Here is a 25,355-nt window from a genome sequence, read left to right as displayed (position 1 = left end):
TCAATATTGTCTCTGTTATCATTATTATTATTATTATTATTACTATTATTATTATTATTATTATCATCATCATCATTATTATTATTATGTCATGTATTATTATCATTATTACAATTATCTTTATTTATATTGACATTCTCATCATTATCTGTGAAAGCTTCTCACCCATTGATTTCTTTGAGATGTTCTTCTACCTGTAGCTTACACTTGGCAATGCCTGTCCAGGGAGACACTTTGCCTTCTTCACTGCTGGCTTTCTGGGGTTTGGTTTTTATCCAAAAAAAAAAAAAAAATGAGACAAAGACCATTAAAACTTGCATTCAAAGATGGATTGACAAAAAAATAAACAGGGATACTTTCACTAATGACCTGCATACTTTCCCACATCATAGATAAAGGTGAAAGTGATACATGTATGACTGTAAGATTAGTTTCAACCAACACATATCACAAACTGTATATCACAGTATCGAGTCGGACTACAGACAAGGAAATGTAGATTTTGAAGTCATATCCTGACATATTAAACATGCCTGAGCACAACAACAATATAAAATTACACTCATCAACTCAGCAATGATAGATACTGATCAAATTGCGGGGATTTTAATACCGGTACTCACAATGTATCAATACCATACTTAAGTAGACAAAAGATTTGTGCCAATGGGACACTTCCCATCACACTAAACTGCTGATATAACATAACCCTTCCAGACACGTCATATCAAAATGCCGTATACTTTGCATAAGTACAGATCATCACTGGCAATCACTGAGTTAAAGGGGCATTCCAGACGATTTTCATAATTTCATATCATGTGATACATAAATCCATAGTTCCATGTATAGATTTGTGGAATTTATTGAGGTTCTTGAGCAGAGAAACAATACTTTGAAAAACCTTAAACAAATTACACTGAACAGTGTCGATGACATAGGAGCCTCACATATTTCAGAAATGTGGCAGCGTAATTCCATTACAACATGTAATCTGTGCATGCCTTCTTCTTTTGTTCTGCTTCCTTGAGCCCCAACTCATGCATTCTTATGACGAGGCTGCCATGTCATCATCCTTGTTCATTGCGATTTGTTATAAATTTCGAAAACATTCTTATCCTTCGTCCCAATCACTATAAATTCTGAAACTCTGTACCCCGTATAACTAATTCATAGTTGTTCAAATGTAAAAATCTGAAAATCATCCGGAGGTCTCTGCTTCAGTCTCTACCTTGTCTGAAGAATACACCTGTCCTGTTGATATCTCAATGTACTTTTTGACGTTTCTGCTCGCAGCTTCCCTGGCACAATTCAGGCTTAGCTTCACGATGCCTTCTTCATAAATCTGCCCGTAGAAACATGGAAGAAAAAAAAAAACAAAAGACATCTCCTGTAAGATGTAAAATACTTCTCTGTTGTCATCTAAAGTTAGTGTATTACATCTTTTTAGATTGTTCACACCCTTTATCTCTCTGATGGAAACCAAATACATCTCCTTTGAAATATGGGTCCCTCGGAACAAAAAGTTATTTGTCATGAGATGACATCTTAAACAGAGAAACAAAAATGTTTCCCTTGAACAAAACAACTGAAAATTTCTGGGTAGCTAGGTACTAGGGTGCTAAATATTTTCACCTGGAAATCTACAATATACATTGAAGAGGTAGGCATCATCTTAATAAAAAAGTTTTTAGGAATAGGAAAAAAAATATCAAGAATCAATTTTACCCAGAAGGTATCTCATTCAAAAGGGGGCGTACCAAACATAGAAATCAAATTTGAGGACATATCATAACAGTTTGGCTGTCGGGAAGAGCATTCTACAATTTTAAATTTTAATAACAAACTTATATATTGTATTCAAACTAATAAATATCCACATGAAAACTGTCTCAAGCTTGAAACAAACCTAGAAGACATGAAGAGACTGAGCTTTTTAGACTGCTTGATATGAAAATCTCAGAAGATGCTGCCTTTCTTCTGTATTTATTTCTTATTTAATAAAATCACTATTCACAGCATTTACCCGGGGCAATTCATTATCGGGCATATAAACTTCGATAGTAGTGGTGCATTTTTTGGAAATTCACCTTCATTTTAGTTTAAAGTCGATAAGTAGATATCAAAAGACTCACAAACTCCTAAGCATTTTCATGGTGATTTGATCACTCTGTCTCTTTGAAAGTAAGTGAAAGCCACACCAGTTATGACATCTTCAGCTCAGTTAAGAATAGGCTCTCAACAGGGCAATGTGATAAACTTTACTCCCAGAATAAATCAAATCAAGAGATTCACACAACATGCTACTCTTTAGTACTTTCTCAAATTGTTACCAGGTTTTATGCAGCTTTCTCTGAGTTCACAGAATGTCATGTGCACATTGTAATCGTAAAGCATCAACACAGACAGAGACCATCTCTGCCAGCACATCACGTGCATTGACTTGATATTTTTTCAAAGGAAATGTTTAATGTCTGTACATATGATCAGACTGCTTTATTCTATAAATCAGGCAATACTTAATAGAAAAAGGAAAAAACAGTATACCATCTTTTAGCGATCGTAGTAGTTTTCCGAAAAATAAAGGCAAACCCATTCCTAACAGGCCAATATCTTCAAATGTGGAGCCAGAGTAATTTGTGAGATATTGATATTGACGAAAGTCCATGCTCGGTGGTGCAGGCTTTACATAAGTTTACAAAAATTCTGAAGCACTCACATAAAATACAAAATATAGCAACTATTAGAGCAGAATGATAAATTCTTCCTTCATAATGCAGACTTTAAAAACATTGAGATGCTGCATATCGTCGCTGGGGTGACAAAACCTCGTATCTCAAAATTGTCAAATGTTCAGGAGAGCGAAAAAACATGGCGGCCAAAGCACTATAGTGAATGGGAAAGCCTTCTCTTTGACATGTCATGGTGGCTTCATTTTTTGAGTAAGACAGTTAGGATTTGGCCAAGACATCACTTGACCCATTATTTGACCATTAAGCTAAAAAAAAAAATTTTTACATTTTTGAGATACGAGGTCTTGTCACCCCAGCGACGATATAGCAATGAAGGGACATGAAACTCAGATGATGTTGGCATTATTACAGAGAAGAATATAGAACTCAATGTTATACAAACTTCAACTCACAACTAAACACCAAAACTGTGAATAAAGGCAATTCATTCTGTGGCTTTTTCCTCAAGATTTTTAATCTTTATACGTGTATGGCTGCTAGAAACTAATATAAAACTCCAGGGCATGCATAAATTCTTTACAAAATTGATTAATGTGAATCATATGTCTGTTTCTTTTCTTTATATTAAATCAATGTCATCTACCATTATTTTGTAGAAGTTGAAAAACACTACAAAACTGGAAATATGTAAAAGCTGCAACAGTGCAGGTTCATGTTCGGAGAACTTGCCCAAACATTCCCAGCTTTGCTACATGTAATTATGCGTGAAATAGCCCCTCCTGTCGTACACCCTTTGACATACCTCCTCTGTCCTCCCGTACTGAGTCTCTGCTGCTAGATTGACGACAATATCAAATGAGTCATCACCATCGGAGAATGCAGATTTCACAGACGCTGTGACAGAAATACACCATGGGGCAAACATGAGCTTCTTTAAAGATGTCATTTAAAAAACATGCCTGGTATTTCAAGTATTTGAAAATTCAACAACCACAATTTAATAGCTGTACCATGAAGTTTTTATTACTTTTTAATTCCAGAAAAGGTGCCCTAATATGCTAAAATTGAAGTTTTAAACTGATTTAAAATTGAGCTGATACATCCACATTTTTCAATGGGCCCATCACCTTAATTCAGTTCTATAATAAAATGACAAGTAGTTGTTAAGAAAAAAACAACAACAAAGAAAGACATGTAATAAAGAAGAAAAAGAAAGAGAGAGAGAAAAGAGAGCAGTATATAAATTGCAGGCACATAAAATAACAGCATACATATTTTAGAGATTTAATGTTCACTGTGTAGAAGGAAGAAAAAATACAGGGTGCGAAAGATAATGCAACATAATATCACACATACAGACACGAACGAACACTGAAACACGGCAGAAGAGGCAAATATAGTATACCTCCCTCATTATGAGTCATACATTGGCCTGTCTCCTGACAAGATCAGCTTTCATTACCAGCACACACTGCACAGAATTGCCCTAGCTAATAGTATGCTAATACCAAATTTTCTCTGCGTCTGAAAACTGAAGCTATAAGTACAATCATGCAAATCATACATCTCCTTAAAATGAAGAGAAAGAGGTAGTAGTGAGTGAGCATATACAAGTATATATCTCACTTTCTCTTTCTCTCCCTGCATCCTCTAAACCCCTCCCCCCCCCCCCCATCTCTTCCTTTCTCTCTTCTCTCTCATGTGTGACTAAAAACCTCTCCCTGCTGTTTTATAACAATGAGAGATTGAAGAATATTTTGATGCTTTGCAGGATTACAACTTAATTTCACATAAATGTCTACAGTATTTATTTCAATGTAGTAGAAATTGTAATTACTTTAAAAGTGGATATTTTCATGCGACTCATTTTTCACACTCAGCCGAGTAAGAACAGTTTCTGTGTTCTTAATTCCACGGAATCAAGACCTCAACTACTGGAATAAATATTAAGCCAAAATATTTGCGTGCTTTTATTTTCATGCTAGTTTCTGGTTGCGCAAAATGCACGAAAATTATAACACCACAAAAATTTCCACTTTTACAGTAAATGAAAGTACATGTATACAGAATCACATATCAGAATTTAGGTATGATAACAATTCAAGTAACAGCCTGAATGAGAGACTACACACAGCAGCACATGTTACACACCACACAGTCCAGCTGGTGACAATACCACCTAGGTGAGTGAAATAATGTGGCCTTTTCCCACTTCCATACTTACCTTGGTTTTTCAGATTGGCAGAGACGAAATCCACACTTTTAAATACTTCCTGTAATAGGAAACCACAAAGATAAATTGCTGCCTTGTGAATTGCATTATACCTTACTTCGCTCTTAAAGGGCAGGTTCAGATGGCCACTATTAGTGAACTCTTTGATGTTACGGACATGATTATTGATAGAGTAATGATACTTTAATGCCATTTTCTATCTTTTTTTAACTTGAAAGATATGTGTGTAATCTAGTGTCAATTTGTGAGAGAAATGTGCAAGAGTTAAGGTCATCAACTGGCATTGCAGTAATTTTCAACAAAATCATGATTTTGATGGAAAATCAGACTTCTTCATACAGAACTGAATAACTTTTATTATTTATTTATTCATTCATCTATTTATTCATTCATTCATTCATTTTGTCTATTTATTTAGAAATTTATTTATTCATTTATTCTTTTAATTTCTATGGCAGTATATGTAGAACAGCTACAGGAACACATCATATGACCACTAATATCAAACCCTATCTCTTGGATTGTTTTAAACACAGCTTCCTCTTTCTGGAAAAATAAGGCTTTGAACTTCAGCCTTCAGTTCTTAACTAAATTTTTTCTTCCATACAAAACGCAATGACAATCACGTTTTCCCTGGAAAAACACAAATATTTATGGCAAAATGAGAATACTGAAGAATATCACATGACAAGATTATTACTTTAGAACTAAATACATGTATCATATTACATACCACCAGAGTATGTTATCCAATACATTCATATTTTATTACATGGTTCTGGGTACATTTTCCTGCCCATCTCTAATGAACAAAGATTATACAAAATCAACAGCAACAAAATATGGCAAACCACACAAAATGGAAGAGCATGCACTCAGCCACTGGGACAATCATGATGCAGTTACTGCGTGGGGGATTTGTAGGCTTTAAGAAGTTCAAATTAAGGTCACAAAGAACAGCTTATGAAAATGGTTTCAGAACCTTTAGGAGAGGCAAGTAATTGAGAACCTGATGTTGTCATGGCAACTGCAATTGCACCTATCAAAAAAAAGGAAACTTTTGTTTTGTTCAATTTTCAGCAAGTCTACTGTAGAAACAGTGAAATATGTCCAGTTTCAAGGAAGATCAAGCTATTAAATATTGAGAACAGAATATTGAACCAGTGGTAATTAACAGTGATTTCATCCCTTTGCCTGCACAAACATTTTCCATTGGATTTTAATTTTTGATTTAAATCATTGGCAGCAAACTCTGTCAAAGTTGTAGTGACTTTGCAGCAATGACTTATTCAAATGAAAAATTTTGTAGTTTTAAACTACTGACATTGCATGATCTCTATATTCTTTGTACTCAATTCAAAGGGAAACTTGTAAACTGCAAACATCATTATATATATATCAGCTAATTTCAAATGTGATTTTGACCAATGCTATCATTCTAGTGAAACATAATAATTCTGACATTCCACTATTTCTTGCCTTTCTGTCTGATTTCACTGAAACTTCTACTTCCTCATTTCATTTTGTTCTGTATACAGTAAAGCAAGATATTTTCGCGACATGAAATATTCACAAACTGGAGACAATGGAATTCTTTGTGGCACGAGATTTTCACAAATTGCCACTGGCATTCAATGCGTATGGTGTAGACAAAATCTTTTGTGTGTATTTTAATTTCGCGAATCTTGGCTCCAGCTAAATTTGCAAAATTAAGATGCATGCAAACATTCCTTGTTTAACACTATAAATTTCACACGGAGAGGAATTTTACTGAGACCTGAACACACAATGTATAATGCTTATATGTACAATTAACACTTCTTCTTTTTCCTTTAAAATGTGAGTCATTGGAGATTTATACAGAAGATTTGAAGATAAATGCTCTTGCTTTAATCTCATCTTAAGTCAACTTTCTTACCGAGCAGTAATGAAAAATCAGCTTTTTGTGCAATGAACAATATTGGAACCATGTTTCTCTGAACCATATGTGCATGATTACCTGCGAAATGGGATTGCAAGAGTATCTATTCCCAGTTTATCATGAACAATAATATATTTAGAACTGTTCAGTCAACTACTCATTTACTGATGCTGCAAGCACATAAACCTTTGCAAAATTAAGTTTGAAGTCACTGCATGACCACGTTTTGAAGAACTCAATTTATGACCTGCATTGAATTTACTGCGGTGCACTGTTCATTCCAGTCTTTATCATCCTTGTGAAAACATAATTCAATAAATCATATTTAGCTCAGCTGATGACTATTGAAACATAAAAGAAGGAATCAATGAGGGACCACACCAATGCATCCCACCATAGTCTGTTCCTTCCTCGAAAAGAAAATCAAAACCTAAAGAAAAGAAAGCGAAATATATTTGTTGTAATAATATTCTGGACGCCTCACCAATTTTGCCACTTCAACTTCAAACATCCTTCCTTCCTTCCTTGTCCTATTATAAATGCAGCCCCCCCCCCCCCCCCACCAACACATCCACACTACCATTATTGTAGCTTATTAACTCTTCAATGTTAATAAACATCACCATTTGGCAAAGTTTCTGAAAGTAGGAATCTCTTCTTCCTTATTTTCTGAAAGAAATGGAAGTATTTCTTTTCTTCAAAGCAAAGCATTTGATGGCTAGATGCCTACATTTAATTCCAAAATGTAATTGGAAGCATCAGCACTCAAATGCTCCACTGCAGTACTTAGGAAGAATTTTTGCACACAAAGTAACAAAAAAAAAAAAAAACTCCTTGAAATTTTCTGCTATAATATTCCAACATTATGTCTTCATAAACAAAATCCTGCTTTCATCAGAATATAAAAGTTTTCTCTCTGACAAATGCTTGTAAATTACAGACCCTTAGTAATGAGGGGACATTATGAACTCTTCACACTCTTACCCCCCCCCCCCCATTTCATTCTAGTTAACAATAGCAGCTGACTGATCTCATGAATATTCATGAGACTTGTGATCCATTTCTCACCTTATGTCTACTGTTCATCCATGCCATTTCAGGCGGAGTCTTGTCTGCAACTCTGATCTGAAATAAAGACAATAATAAAAACACCATAATTATACAAAATGCAGCAGTGGACAAGATATTACGAACAATTTTCCCCAACTTGCCTGGATGGATATTTGGGTAAGGCTCCCAAGCTTTTTTATGGGCATGTGCTCATTCATATTGCTAACACATCAGAGAATTTAGGTTGACTTGCAGCGCTTTTGAGTGGCCACTAGGAAATTATATTCACAGCTTCCTGTCACCATACAAACGAATCAAAACTAGCAAATTTACCATAAAATTTCAATAGCAAGCAGCTGTGGTACATGCCAGCAGGAATGGCTGGAGAGCTACTCTTGAGAAACAAAGGGAACATCAATGGCAGGTCGGGAGTCAATTATCCGCACCAGCTGACAATTTAAAGGGGCAAGTCACAAGTACTGTAAGATTGTAAGATTTGTAAGATTTTATTGACTCTATCGACCCCCTCTCGGGGTATGAGAGTACAAACATATTTACAATATATGAATACAAAAATATAAGTGATAATGTACATGTACATGTGAAAATAACAGATATGAATAAATATGTTTACAAAACAAGGCGTAAAGGACGTTTAACTACTCTACCACTACGTGTACAAACATTCACATCTACTTTACTTTCTACAAAAGTACTGTCTTTCTTCTTTGGTATTGAAGAGAACTGAAACATAATAATTCTGACAAAATTGGCTAGTTTTTTCAAATGGCAAGCATTAGTTGAATTGAATAATTTGGCCATATGTAATGCACTTGGTCTACTGGCCGTAAAGCTACTTGGTAAATACAATAATCTCTCTTTGTTGAAAAAGGGACAAACAAAAATATAATGAAATTCATCCCCTATATCGTCGAATGAACAGATAGTACAATGCAATTCATCTGTCAAGCTTGCATCAAACCTGCCCTTATTAATGGGTAATCCATTAGATCTACATCTGAATTTACTTAACGTAATATAATCTTTCTTACACAAGACCTGTAAATACTTCTCTAACATCAAGTTATCCCTAAACATTTTATAGTTTGTACAGATTCTATTTGACCATGTTGCTGCTCTCCACTCTTGAATAAACATATCAAAAAGTCTAACTTTTGAGGTGTGTGAAATCCATGCAGCACTAAATCCACCCCCTTGTACTAACCACACATTCCCTAGCCCTGCATAATAAAAAATATTTGCGATAAATAATAACCATTGTGATTTTGACGGGAAGTGTATGTCTCCTTGTAAATGCAGCAGAAATTTGAAAATTGTACATGAGTGTTTGGTTTCTTTTCCCTTGACTAATCTCAACCAGAATACAATCATTCGACATTTAATATGGTTCAGAATTACTCCACGTCCAGTTTCACCGTAAACCATAAAATCAGGAGTACATTTGTTCACAAGCAAAACTTTTCTTAAGAATTTCCTAAAAGAAAGAATGTTCACATACATTTTAATTTGCGAATTTCGCGAGAGCCAAGTTCACGAAACTAAAATGCACTCAAAAGTTCTTGTCTACACCGTATGCATTGAATGTTAGAGGCAACTGGCGAAAATTTCATGCCGCAAAAAAGGCCGTCGGCTCCAATTTGCGAAAATATTGTGTTTCACAGTATCTGATTTGCAATACCACAACCACAGAAGAAATACGATTAAGCATATTCTTATGGAGGAATTCTTACTGGTATCATAATGCACTGCTTGTCCAAGCTGAGAAAATGGTGCATCCTACCCATTATTGAGGTCACTATTAAATATAACATTATGTGCCCGGAAGAACGACACGAACACACGCAATTTAAGGAAGATGTGCCCAGGAGAATGATGTGATCATGAGGCACGTATTATACTTATGGGCCTTGCCAGTATTCCCATCGTTCTCCCGGGCTCACCCTCCTTGAATCACGTGCGTTTGCATCGTTCTCCCGAGCACATGACAATCACTTCTTCCCAAGGTTTGTGATTTTGAAGCATCTCTTAAAAATCAAGTAATTCAAGAGCAATCTTCTGTTTTGCATATAGTCTTCCAATGAAAAAATTGTAGCTAAAAACAATTTCATTAACTGCACTTAGTACCATTTATTTTCTTCTTTTTTTTTTCTTTTTTTTTTTGCAAGCTAACAGGAAAGAGAAACTCATTTCTGGCAGGTTCAAATCATAACACGCATTCTGAAACATGAATACATTATATTTTGATTAAATTATTACATCATCTCAAGAGGTCTTGTATGAATATTGAAGAAGCTGTTACTGGTTTTTTTTTTGTTGTTTTTTTTGTGTGTTTTTTTTGTTTTTTTTTCGGGGGGGGGGGGTTCACAGCTTTTAGGCCTAATCTAGCTTCTTTTTTTTCCCCCAAATTTTTACTTGCAGGTTAAAATCTGAAATGTTCCGCAAAATAATAAAGTGTAAACCAATTTGTTTTGCATCACTGCACACATATCACAAAGACACCACCTAATCACAATACCATAGCCCTTACCACTAACGCTAGTATCTTTGACACACTTTCATAACACAGACACTGTGCCTTAATTGCACTCGAAATCACCTTATGGTTAATTAGGTGCTTGTACGCATTACCTATCAGTGAATGGAATTTTTTTTTTTTTAATTGTTCTTTACTAATAGCATGGTAATTAGCCACAGCCCATCTCATTACAGCTGACATTATTCTATCCAGTTACCCATACTCTTTCAAAAGTGTCATTTAATGATGCTTCCCTTGGATTAACCCATTGAGTACAAGCTGATTTTTCTCTAACATGCATTTTTAATAAACATCTGCCCAAGTATGCACTGGGCTAGTCTGCAACCAGTTAATTCTATCAGTTGTCTTTTCGAGGCACACACCATACTAATAAAACTCAGACCTCAGGCTCAGTAATTGGTGTTGTAGTTCTGTCATTTCTATAACAAGGAAGAGAAAATAGCTGATTATTCTGCCATTACAGATGTTTGAACTACCTTTGGGGTCACATGATCCAGGTTTCACACAACTAATCAATTAAAGCACAATTCCACACCAGCCATGTCTACACGTAAGCTGGCTTGGATAGAGTAAAATCAGATAAAAGGGAATGGTAAAGGTTTCAACAGAGTTGGGCCTAAAATTACAAAGTCATGGAGACTTAAAGTTTCTCTATGATGTTGTGATTTTTATAAATCTGTAAGATTGGTTGCTCGTAATTATTAAAGATCTATATAGATTTTATGTGTATATTCACAAACTGGGATTGTGTACTGTATTACATAATCATTATTAGCTTGGTATAGTAATAAATACATTGTATGTTCACTGTACTACACTGGTCAGTACTGCACTAAAATTCTGCATTGCTGTGCTACCTCATTTGTTTTCAATTAACTAGCCACTCATTCCAAGAAATAAATATATCCACTAACCACTCAATCTAGTAACCACTCATTCTAATAATAATAATAAAAAAAAACAACACAATATATATATATATATATATATATATATATATATATATATTTATTTATCCATATAACCATATATAACCATTCATTCTAACAAATAAATTGCACTTGAAAATGACTTGATTCTGCATCTTAATATTTCCTCTTTTATTCAGAACGCAGAAGCATCTGAACCAAACACATAACTAAACAAACAAAAACTATAAAATATAATCACAAACCATACACCATATACTCCCCCCCCCCCCATCATTTCAGAGGGTTGAATATCATTCATTTTGATACTCCAATCAAAATATCTCACCAGTGTCTACATCTGTACATTGTCCCTACATAACACAATATGCCATATTTGCTCTACAGGACAATTAAATCCACCATGAGGTAGGACAGACAATCCAGGGAGACAGAATATTGAATATATTCTGTTTGGCAGTGACATGTCTGTGACAGTTAACAATTTTCTGTCTTTTCTTCCCTTCATGCTCAGTTTCTCACTCAGCGTGACAGCATTATTACATTATTCACTTCAGAGACAAAAAACTATCCAGGCAATGGGTGGGGTATTATGCCGATGGCGGAATTAATCTGTCGCCCCATATTGGAGCTTAGACTCCTACAAGGCTGTATTTTGATAAATTTTTTGCATTTATGTCCATGCAAAAACTATTGAAAGTCCTTTGTTCATACGTGACAGCTGAAAGTAAGTTCTCTAAATGCATTGCCCTTAACAAACATTTATTCAATGGCAATATCAAGACAAATTGATCAACACATATTCATCTGCATTTGAGACAATGGTACTGGTACTGGTATTGATGTCAATATCTGATTCATCGATTAATTGAAAGGTCATTTCATTCAGTGCACTCATTACTGTCGGGCCATGCTACAATTTGACATGATACAGCAAGCAATATAATATTGTGGGGTGTTTTACATGCCTTTAGAATGTTAATACATCTGGATAGTCTCAAACACTAGACACCTCTCATACCCAGATATATGTATATATCAAAGAGAGTGTTTCATTACATTTAATTAAGATCTTAGCAAACATTTGTTTACACCTTTTGCACCTTTTTATGGGTGGATTGACAGTGTACTAAGATTCAGGAAAACAACAGTACAAAATAAAGTAAAACCAGACTTTTCCTGTGCTAATAAGACAGACCATATAAATGCTTTAGCAAGCTTTTGACAAGCAAATTGTTTTGATGTCTACTTTCTCTAATCCATTTTTGTGTTGAATTAAACGGTTAGGGCCTACCTATTGTATACCTAGCATAAAAATCAACTAAATTCCCACATTGCCATTCCAAAAGTGGGGTATTGATAATCAGAACAAAACTGTACTTATCAAGATATTGTCAGCTGAGATGAGAATGAGAAAATGAGAAGGGTGCTACTGCATTCTCAGATTTGAGCATAAGAAAAAACAAAACAGTCCATGTTCATGTAATAACAAGTTTACTTTTTCAAACCAAAAGTGGGTAGATTTACAAGCATTGTTCAAAACATTTGGTAAAATAGTGGCGTGCCCTTGTAGTTTTAATTTTTAACATTTTACTGAAAATGAAAATAATTTAAAATTTATACCATAATGCAGAGAAAATCAAGCTCTATAATGTGACACCAATAACTCAATTCCCCCCCCCCAATTTTGATAACGCCCTTCTGAGCCGATTATATTGTTGCTCCATTTCTTGTCAAAAAAAAAAAAAAAGTCTTTCAAAATCATCAGGGTCTTTTCTCATTCTTCCACACACAAAGTAAGCCCACATTACAGATTTCTACTAGTAAGTTGCCAGTCAATTGATTGATGTACTATCTTAATGCAATCCAATCACGCTCAGACTGTCTATGATATTGCACATGGGCGGCATCCACAGTACGAAACCTCCATGTGGATACGAGGAAGATGCTTTCCCCGGTATTCTCCCCCGACATCATTTCCACCTTCACCCCTAAGCACCCTGTTTCCATAATCAACCATCCCTCCCTCTCAAAATAGATTAGCCGACGACGTGGCCCGTCTGGGGTCTTTCAACCACTGAACACAGTGCACTAAGGACCAGTGCAACCTTGTGTGTACACACACACACACACACACACACGCACACACACACACACACAAACACTCACAAACGCACACACAAACACAGATAATATGCACAGGAAAAATTATTTTAAAGGTTGTCTCCCTCATCTTGTGTCGAACCTGAATGTCAGATGAGTTCATCAGACCAGATAATGATGAGTCAGTGAGTAATCTTTCAACAAAACTGCTATATTGCTCAAATTGAAACCAAGAGAAACTAAGAATATGATGGTGGAAAAAGAGGTAACCAAGGTATCCATTTATTGTAAATACATGGACAGTCAGGGGCATTTTCTTTTCTTACATTAAAAACTATGAACAGGATTCATCTGAAAGAAGACACAAGCTATTTACTTTTTCGTTTCATATTACAGAGTTCAATTTCTTGGCATTGGTATATGTGTGGCTTCACTGGAGAGATCTTGAGTAGGTGTTACGGTAATACTCCACAATGTGGCTGTCTTAATGCATGAACATAGTGTGAAATAAACCAGCGCCAGCTGAACCCGTCAGGTGGATTATTCAGCTTGGATCACTGATATCCATAAACAGACAAACTAATGTCACTGCATACACAAAGTGTGAGTGGAGCTATGGGGAAATGACATGAATAAATTCATGCTGAATTTTCCAATATTCCATGTTCTATATTTTCCAAAAGTTTTCCCTCAAAATATCCTATTTTCAAAGTGCATATTTATGAGGATGTACTGCACCCCACAACAGCTCTCTTCAACACCAATACTTTTTTTTTTTTTTACCATTGTCTATAATAGTCTTCAATGTGGTCTTGTTGACACCACACAAAAGTGCTTTGACCACAATCATTTCATAAAGCCTAAAGTTTGTTTTTCATTTTAAGAATTGAAGCTAACACAATGCTGTCTGGGACAATCTTATGTGCAAAAAACAAAGCAAAACAAGACAAACAAACAAACACAAAAAACAAAGACAAAATAATAATAATAATAATGATAGTAATAAATACATAAACAAATGAAATTAAAATAATAATGATGAACAGATAAAAAACAACATTGGATTGGGGTTGACATGGTCTTGAAGTCATAGTTTTTAGCATCATTATTACTATCATTACTATTATTACCACTACTATCACTATTGCAGTATGATAGGGCAAGGTTAATATGATGTGGGGAAACACTAATTAGACAGTAAAAACAGTGATTATCATGCTTCATTCAGGCATGCATAATCACACACAGAGAAAAGAGTTATTAGGAATACCTCCATAAATTCCAGAAAGTTGAAAATAATTATGTAATTATGTTACACACCTACTTGTGCCAGGAGGAACAAAATCTCACAAAGGAATAAGTCAAATGGATGGGCAATAGACCGGTTTACTAACATATTCAAAAATAAGGATGTTTCCTCCATCCTAATGTAGTATACAGCTATTCTATTATCCTGTACCAAGAGATACTTTTCAATACTTGGAATCCAGTTTGCATTAAATACTAATTGCTGCTGCATTTGTTTGTTAGTCTGTTTGTTGTTTGTGTGTTTTGGTGGGTTTTTTTTTTCGAGGAGTGGATTGAGTCTTTCACTTCAGAGCACATCTTTCCATGCTAAATCTCCTGGTAGGTGTAATTTATTGTTTTAGTGCCCCCAGTTTGATCAGCCTGCAAGAGTTTTGCTGTCTTACTTTCATAGTACACTTTGATTGGTTATGCTGGTCAGAATAGTGAATAGGCATTATATAATGACCAGACCGAAGTTTCTGACCACTCAATGCTTTCATTTAGCCTACAGCTATCAATTGAAAGGGTATGGTGCATTAGTCTTCTTATGCATATATATGTACACAAATTGTTCAACAGTTCATGATTTACAACCAAATTCTCAAAATGTGAACATTGCATCTTACTTGATAGTTATAATTTATAGAAATAATGTTTCCTTGATAGTTTGAGTTTATTCACTATTATATGCTCTGAAATTATATGCTGCTATTCTATCTTTGCTCAAACTGACTCATTTCTTACTCATGAAGCACAAATCCCCATGTCTCACCACTTATGTATCTCCTCCAAGAGAAAAAAAAAATCCATCACAATTTACATATTCTTGTAAGATCCTATTCCATTTCATTATGCTAATTACAATCAAAAGTGAAATCATATCAAGAGGAAAAAATAGAAAAGCTTGTTAGAAAGAGAAAAATACTACCACACAAACCAAGGGTGTTATCTATTCTGAGAGGCAAATGTGTCTAACAGACTTGAAGAAAGGCTAACTGTATTCCACCAAGCACTCTTCTCCATCCCGGGTGATGAAACAGGTCTGCATGGCAGCCGAACTGTTTCCCAGGCATCATCCTCATCATCATCTTGGAGGAAGCAGCTATCAGGGCAACCCTAGTCCCTGACTGAAAGATGTCTTACTTCACTCTGAATTCCACTGTTTTGGTCCCTCTCGTGTTGGCTTTGAAATAAAAGTGACGTCACAGTTTGATGCTTTATAAAATCTGTACACTTTTAATATGCCAACTAATTTCCAAGTTGTGTACAAGAATGTATACTCTGCCTTCCACAAGAAACATGAATATGTCCTTCAATCATCATGGAATTCAAACTCTCACAAGCATAACATGCAATACTCTTTTTCACAATGCACCAACACCCTAGCTACTGATACAAAATTTATGTTATTATAGATATTAGATGATGTCTAGTTCTCTATCACTGTATTACTTGAGAGGTAAACTTAAGGGCTGGATTGGGAGCAACAGTTTGTGATAATTCTTCCTTAGAGATTACTGAGTCATGTCAGAGAATAATGAAACCAGTAAATTAGTGTTAATTTTCACACTGAGACTTTCCTTATAGCTCGTAAAAGGTTGTTTGATATATTTTGCCTCGTTCCAATGGAGACATACATACATATAATGCATGGATACACATAAAGCTCTGATATGCAGATTTCCTTCACATGAGTGGTTATCTATCCTGCTGTATGCATTACTTTACCACTCGGTGCGATGAGCTGCTGGTACTGGGTGACCAGTTTTGGTTGCTGGTACCAGACCACTGGTTTAGCTTGGCGGGAGTTTCAACACTATGGTGTATGTGTGTATAATGGAAGCTGCAATGTTGTATTACATGGCATTGCACATTTGCCATTTACAGTGTAGAAATACATGCATTAATACAACAAAGGTCCCTGTCAAATTAATCAAAATGCATGCGAACATTTCTGGTTTTACAGTATACACATTAATAGACCTGCCCCTTAAGATTGTATGTTTCATACGAAAGAAGAAGCAGGAGACTTTTTGCCAGTGTTGTATCTCCATGACAACTTGAGCCCATTATGTCTTCAGCATCCATATATCCTTGCGATCCCTACCTCCCTCATTGATTCCTTCATCCCATCGCGCTCTTTCTGCACATAATTTTGCCTCTCAGTCTCAGTGACTGTCCAAACACAACCACTGAAGCTTCCTGCAAAGTTTTCCTTATTGTCTCTGCATAAAAATCTGCATGGAATATTTTCATAAGTCATCCCTGTAATATGAACTTGTGGTGGTGGGAGAGACAGTCTGCTAAGCATTTTACTTCCTCTCAAGACTTATCACAACACTGAGTGTGGCACTTTTCGTTCATCGCAGTGTCAAATTCAACAATGGCCCGCTGTCTCATAGTACCCACACTGCACTTATAGTGCTAAATGGCCCTTATAGCACTATACTGTCCCATTTTTGGTATGTATGTGGACAGTACGAGGACATGTGTACATGTACTGTAAACACCTGGATTATATGGCGCGACTAGTAACCCATGAGATCATAATGCAAATGTCTATGGTAGCATTCTGATATTTGAACTGGTAAAATTAAGAACTGGTAAAAATAAAGTAAAATTTGGTACCAGTATATAAAACAGATACAGATTGCCTTTATTGGGGATTTGTTGATACTGCTTCAAATTCCTTTCATGACCTTCTGCACAAACTCCTTGGGTCATAGTGGAGTTGAGATTACTCCTGTACAGGGCAATGTTTAGTATCATCATTGTTCCCAAAAGCAGTCCATATCTGTATACTATGGCTTGTCAATAAAACCTGCAGTTCCACCAGTTACACATTTGATGCCTGTAGGGGTATGTACCATCATGGACAAATACATCAAAAGAATGCACATTTTACCAGCAAATGTAAAAGAAGGTTAAGCTATGCTCTGCCACCACACAAACATATTTTAGAGCCCAAACTATTCAGATTACAATTATATGGCCATCATCAAGAACAAATAAACTATACCTTGAACCATGATTTACCTAACATGATTCCAAAATAAATGTCCTTGGGAGAAATGTGATTCAAGTTTGCTCACAAACTTTAAATACAAAATCCCCATACCAGCACGAAACATGTCTCAAAACACATCGACCAGTGACTTATCTTGCAAATGTTTGGGCTCAAAAGAGAGGGGGAAAAAATCAACGGAGAAAAATGAAACAGAAACGAAAAGACAGAAAGAAAGAGTACATAAGACATGTTACATCTTCCAGGCTGCACACATTATGTATTATCATCTACATGACACCTAATTCACAGACTTTACCAGTATGGGTTGCAGCTATTCCATGATATGAGTATATCGTCGCTGGGGTGACAAAACCTCGTATCTCAAAATTGTCAAATGTTCAGGAGAGCGAAAAAACATGGCGGCCAAAGCACTATAGTGAATGGGAAAGCCTTCTCTTTGACATGTCATGGTGGCTTCATTTTTGGAGTAAGACAGTTAGGATTTGGCCAAGACATCACTTGACCCATTATTTGACCATTAAGCTAAAAAAATTTTTTTTTTGACATTTTTGAGATACGAGGTCTTGTCACCCCAGCGACGATATACTAGGTGGATGCAAGAGGAGGAGGGCCAACTATCAAAAAATGAAATATGTTTCTAGTTTGACAGATTTCTTAATTTGGTGTAAGTACAAAATGAAGAAAAAGACACTAGATCTTAAAAGACTATTAAAGAGATGAGATGGAAAGATCAAAAGAGAGAGAGAGAGAGAATACAGGACGAAAAACAGTGAGAGCTTTCAGAAAGTTTTGAGGATTGACCATGATACTGTCTTTCAACACATCACTCTACACTATGGCTTACCCTCTGGGAAATTTTTGTAACGACTTCATTTTCATGGGTGCAAGAAAAAAAAAATGCATGCACAGAAATGCACATGTGGGACTATGTTCACACCGATTGCAAAGTGCAATCATACCTTATCTAGCACATCTTTTTTTCATCACAAATGATCCACAACAAACTTTTTTTTTATACTCTGCAACAAAGTGCCTGATGACAGCATCTGACAGGCAAAAAATAGAGTCACATGGATGAAATGTCTGTAGTGCTGGAAACAGACATGTCTCCCCTCTTACATAGAAGTCAATGGTGTGCACTTGCCTTGGTCTTCACTTATTGCTGGTCACATGGTTACAGTTTGTTATTAAGTTTCACTATTCCAAAAGTTTATTAGTGCAAATGTGAAATACGGTTTGTTACTCAGAAAGTTCCTTACTCCAAAAACTCTAATACAGTTCATCACTTATGATGAACTGTATATAGATATGAGTAGCTGTATGTGACTTAAAGGGATGGGTACAGTTTTGGTTTAGATGGGGCTGCAGGTTTCCATCTTTTTTTTTGAGTGTGTTCTTGTTAGAAAATAAGAAACCTCTTATAAAATATTGAAAAAAAAACACGTCATTCTTTGAGGAATTCACAGTTTATTTGATGACAATTGATTTTGAAATGGCTGAGATATCTATAAAAAAAGCAATCCTAATAGAATGCAACAGGCCACAACTTTTATTAGGATCTCTTTATTTTATCTTGTTTTGAGATAAATCAGTCATTTCAAAAACAATTTTCATCAAATAAACTTTCAATTCCCCTTAAAATTGTATGCTCTTTAACATTTCAGAGTGTTTTTTAATATCTCGCAAAACGTTAAAAGCTGAATCCTCACCTCAACCAGTAACATACCATCCCTTTAAATAATTTACAAGTAAGTTCAAGAGGCAACATCTTGTTCACTTCTTATAACCACAGATGCAATGTATAAGAATATGTTTCTCATCCCACTCATCACTTGCCGTAAATTAATTCTGAAACCTTCACGCCTTGTCGCTTCCAATGCTCTTCAAGATCACGATGAACTTACATTGCAGCTGCGTTTCATATTGCAACCAGCGTTTCAAGTCTCTGGAATTTGTAGGGTACTAATTTGGATCTTTTCCAAGTCAGGCTGGTGTAATGCCATAAGGGCAAAGTTTAATTATGGCCAAGTAATCAGAAACTTTCTATCTGGTTTGATTTCATCAATTAAACTGATGTTTACTGTCAGAATAATTGCTCATAGAAATGTATATCCAATCACTATACTGATAATAATGTCACAAGGTCTTGTTGAATTCCAATACTGGTAAAAGATGTTCATACTCTATGGTGGAATTGCTTAGTTATCTTAATTTGTTAGGAGTACACTTTTGCCCTCCTTGGATTGAAAACTTGATTATCAAAGGGAAGATAAACCCCAAGAGCAATGTGGATTGAGTGAAAGCAGCAACATTATTAGAACACATCAGTGAAAGTTTGATGAAAATCGGACAATCGATGCAAAAGTTATGAATTTTTAAAGTTTTGGTGTTGGGACCGCTGGACGAGGAGACTACTAGAGGTTATGACGTATGAGTGGACAACAATACCAAGAAAATATAAAGAAAATTCTACAAAAATCCATTTTTCATGAAAATTATAAATTCCATCAACTTGATATTGACATATGTTAGGGGTAGCAATTATTCCCCCTGCTTTCTGAAAGAGGTTGGTCCATTGCTCTTTCATAATTCTAGAAAAGTGAATTTTTGTTGAATTTCCTTTACATTTTCTTTGTATTGTTGTCCACTCATACGTCATATCCTCTTGTAGTCTCCTCATCCAGCGGTTTCAACACCAAAACTTTAAAAATTCATAACTTTTGCATCGATTGTCCGATTTTCCTCAAACTTTCACTGATGTGTTCTACTAATGTTGCTGCTTTCACTCAATCCACATTGCTTTTTGGGTTTACCTTCCCTTTAAGACCTCAATGGTAATTTAAAAAAAAAAAAGAATACTGCAATACTCATAGGGTACAATTTATCATGAAATTGGAACTGGATTAAATGTTGATATACTTCCTTCTTAAATTCTCTTCATTACAAGATTTAGGTTTAATCGTAAGAAATAACATACATTTAAGTATTTCAAATATCGTATGGTATATCTCTAAGTGTTGTCATGTCTGGCTATCTGAACATCTAATTCTCAGTGTTCAATGTCTGACTTTCAGCTTCATTCATGTTCAGCTAAATATATTCTTTAAAAAACAAAAAGAAAGACTAGTCAGAACTTTGCATCCCCAAAGTCATATAAAGCCCAAATGAGTCACTAAATATGTGTAAACAAATACTTGCAAAAAAAAAAAAAAACAAGTTTTAAGCCCACCTACCTTTGAAGCCAAGTCATTGGAGACAAGATAGTGGACAAAATTTCTCCCGATGAATCCACAACCTATAAAGGAAAGAAAGATGAGAAGACAACATTTCATAACAAATCTTTTGAATAAAACAGAAGCTCAATTTTGTCATCAGCAAATCTTTCATTTTCTTGCTATTGCTCAAAGTACATGAATTCTTTTGTTCATCTATAAATTTGTATAATGTCTGTGGACCTTCTTGAGTGAATCTGAAAAGACACTGCAAAATTTCCAATTTACACTTTACAACTTTGCAACCTTTCTCATTGTGTTTTCATAATTTCAGAATATGCCACAAAACGAACATTTCTAAAGGATCTCTTGGCAAATGTCATTAAAGGGGAATTCCAGTGCAGTTGAACATTTGTCTAAAAAGAAAGAGTAAAATTTTCTTAGCAAAATAATGAAATTTGATCAAAATTGGATGAAAAATAAGAAAAGTTAGGACATTGCGAACAGTTAACATGAACACGCAAATAGTGACGTGATGTCATCTCTAAATAACTTGCCATATATAGGTTGCACTCAAAATTTTGACATTTTAATTTTTTATTCACACTCAATTACACCCTAGTCATCAGCTCATTTATCTGCATATTATATTCATATCAACTGTATGAGAACTGTTCTGCAGAAATTGGTGAACTTTACAATTTCATAACTTCCCAAATATCTACCTGATTTTGATCAAGTTTTCACTGTTATACTGGTAAGATTTTACTCTTTCATATCAGACCAACTTATAGCTGAACTGGAATTCCCCTTTAAGACCTCAATTTACGAGCACTGCATTTCTCTATCATAAGTGTATCTCGTCGCTCCCAGCTAGCGAGGGTTGTAGAGTTTATCACAGTAATACTATGCATCCCTGTTTTACATCCATGTCTCATGCTTCCCCCAATGTCTGTGACACATTGCTGCTGGGTATTCCAATGAATGAATCATGAATGCTCACTGTTTTAGTCATCCCAGTACCTTCAATTCCCACAACCACATTGCCATTTCACCATGAAGGGGGTAGGGGTATCCAGAGAGAGGAATAAGAAAGGGGGTTAGAGATAAAAGAGATCCAGAGAGAGGAATAAGAAAGGGGGTAGAGAATAAAAGAGGGGAGAAAAGATAGGAGTATTAGAGGTAATTTTATGTGCTGATACTTCATGAATTAGGATTTTGACACAGCCCAAGCACCAGCAAACTCGCACAGATGCAATCATGGATAAAACACATAAATTTGCAAATATTCCATCTCAGTTAAAGTACAACACAGCAGATTTCACTAGTGAAGTGTAGATTGCCTCAAGTAACACCAAGTACAGGTTGTTCTGTGAGCCCATGGTATATCACCCAATGAAGAGCTTTGCACCTAGTGCATAGCATACATTCAAATTCCCTTTAACAAATCCCAGTGCAATGAAAATGACCCTATTAACCAATATCCGCTGATCTATGGGATATCCCGTAGTTCACGTAAATGCCGATCTACAGGATAATCCGTAGCAGAAATGGCTTGGATGACATCATTTATAGAGCTTATTATAGCCTGTGAACTCTGATCTGTATATCCCACAGTCCTTTGCATCACTTCCTGTTACTGTTATTTTTATATGGATTTGTATTCGCTTTGGAGGTTTACAGCAGGCTGCTGACAGAATAGGTCTACATCTATGTGAGATCAAACACTGCTGTACGCGTACATATAGGCCTACTTTACTGTAGTCCCATCCATAGCATCTATGAGTTTATAGACCAGACCAGTCCGCAGAGGGCAGATCTGTGAGTTATTATTCGATATTTCTTCATATTCGTAAGCATTATACCCTATGATCTATACACCATTGGAAAGCTTACATTATGAAGATTTCAAAATTGATAGTTGTTTTTCTGTATAAAGGCTATGAATATTTTTCATTAGTGGTTTCTTTCAAATAAGCGATGTGATTATCCACACAATAAATACACAGTCTGTAAATCATACGAAAATACTAAAATCATGAGGTCACATAATTCATGACATGATGGTGATTTACATCTTATATGAAAGGCCATTACTTTCTCTTTCAATTGATATATAGTATTCCATAGTTTTCTTTTCATAAGTATCGGTGGCATCACCTTGAATTTGAGACGGCACAGTTTAGTAAACGTATGTGAAATAGCCTCAGGCAGCAACAGGCTTTAGACTGCATTATGCGACCGGTGGATATGGGTTGATAAACAATCAACAAAATACTAGGTGACAAATTCACCTGTAAACACATTTCTGCACATTTGCACAAACCTTACAAATAACCTGACTTTTCTTACATTACTGGAAATCTTTGGATGAGTCAGAATATTTCATGTGGCTTGCATGAAGACTACACATAATGTCGGCGGTCAACCCAGTGATTTCTACCAGTACGCAGTGGTGACTCAGCAGTCATGCGGACAAGAGTAAAACAGGAGAGAAATGCCCCAAAATGTTGACAGCACCGAAGGCGTCAGGTAGTGACAGTATTTTGCTAGTGACTTGGGGCTGGAAGGGTTAACTTAGGCATATCTGCCAAGGACAGACCCAGTCTGGTATATATGCATCATGCGGTTCACGCCTGGTCACACTCACAGGAATATGTCTTGCCAACAACTCAGAGAGAAGGAAGGAAAACACTTGACTTGCATGATTTATACATACAAATCCTAACAGGCATATGAAAGAACATCGTGTAGAATAGTGAAAAACTGTAAAGTCTAAAATATAAACACAAATTTAATATGCACTAGCCCACTGATAAAACTGCACTGTAAATCGGTGTGCCTGTACCCCGGGCATAAAGTGCGATATCCATCCTCTTACAGTGATAAATTAAATGGCAAGAAGAGAGTAAAGTTCAATTATTTTGTATGAATGCAAGCACAAGATAAGAGTGTATTGAGCTACAAATAACCAGTGTGGCTATTTGCATCTGTTATTGCTCTTGTTGTTTGTGTTAAATGATATATTACTGCGTGAATGTTGTGACCTTTGGTAAAGGAAAATATTCTATATATATAAAGCATCACCTTCAAACATATTCCTGGACTCAATTCTTCCTTCTGTCTCTGTTGTTTTTTTAGTTTTCTAAACACTATTGCAGCTGTGAACATTCAAATTCTTTAATGTAAAATGTACTCTGTCAGGTAAGATGAATTTCACAGACAGTCGCGACGATTGAGCTAGAACTTTAAGGTTTAATTCAGAAAGGCACCAAAACATCTTCTATTTTTCCTTTTCTGTGGGGGAAGGGATGAGGTGCCTGTTTTCTACAGTATCTGACATCACGCCATAAACATACTGAAATTTATGATAGATTAATAAATTCTCATCTACTAAGTGATGACTCACAAACATCCCAAAACCAGAGCTGGTATTCATATCCCATGAGCGTACTGCAATATCTACCCCCACCCCCAAAGGATGTCTCATGAACACAGCAGGACCTTGGATATTTGTGTCATTCTCCATAGAATAAAAAATACCATGATGATAACGAGGTTAGCATTAAAATATATAATTTAATTGCCATAAAGGCACAATATGTAAATAATCACAAGACAAAAGATGCAATAGCAGTATTGCAAATATGGTAAAAGAAAGCATCATTCAACAAAAGAAGGCTGGCTGATGTCACAACTTTGAATACTGGTTTTAAAAAATGGTTTAACAAACAAACAAACAAAATGTGTCAGATGAATAGCTCACTCCTAGAGCCAAAAACTTGTAAATAGCACAGATTTAGCTAACCTAAGAATAGAGTGCATCTTATATTTGCCAACAACCTAACAAGACATATGTACCAACACAAAAGTTTGTTTGTTTGATCTTGAACTAAGAAGCCATTGTTAGCCCTAAATACCCAGTGGCATGACCTTCATTAACTGCTTTGACCCTGAAGTCAGTTTGTGCAGTCAAGGCTATATTCTTGGATATTGCTAACCTAAATCCACATCATTCATGGATTTTGATCTGATAGTAAGGTATAGCTAGTAAGGGCAACCCCAAGCTTGTGTGGCACTATCCAAAACCTTTGGTACTGTATGGAAAAAAAAATGGAGGTCAAGATAGTGACCTTCACTTGGTAAACCACTTCCTGAGTCACCCTTTCCCAAAATTTGGAAAACATGCAATTACTGAGATGACTTTGTCACCTGCACAGGAAACCAAATTCACTCCACACGGCCTTTACTCTCCCCTTCCCAATTTAATCATTTAGCTCCTAATATAAAGCAAAAGTTTAAAACTTTATGGGACAGTGCCACACGGGGACAGCTCATTTTA

General features: G+C 35.6%; 1 protein-coding gene across 1 annotated transcript in view; it reads right to left on the bottom strand.

Moving 5' to 3' along the window:
• LOC140237947 (dTDP-4-dehydro-6-deoxy-D-allose reductase-like) overlaps positions 1-25,355 on the bottom strand; it is a 47,903-nt gene that overhangs the window by 10,358 nt on the left and 12,190 nt on the right. The window contains exons 2-7 of the mRNA XM_072317876.1: positions 21,035-21,096; positions 7,916-7,972; positions 4,918-4,966; positions 3,496-3,587; positions 1,232-1,345; positions 166-257 (exon numbers count right to left, since the gene is read on the bottom strand). Of these exons, the coding sequence (XP_072173977.1) occupies positions 166-257; positions 1,232-1,345; positions 3,496-3,587; positions 4,918-4,966; positions 7,916-7,972; positions 21,035-21,096 (466 nt within the window). The remainder of the gene's footprint in view (positions 1-165; positions 258-1,231; positions 1,346-3,495; positions 3,588-4,917; positions 4,967-7,915; positions 7,973-21,034; positions 21,097-25,355) is intronic.

The sequence above is a fragment of the Diadema setosum genome, chromosome 14, assembly GCF_964275005.1.
Source record: "Diadema setosum chromosome 14, eeDiaSeto1, whole genome shotgun sequence".
Taxonomy (NCBI): Eukaryota; Metazoa; Echinodermata; class Echinoidea; order Diadematoida; family Diadematidae; genus Diadema; species Diadema setosum.
This window is presented reverse-complemented; position numbering and strand designations above follow the sequence as displayed.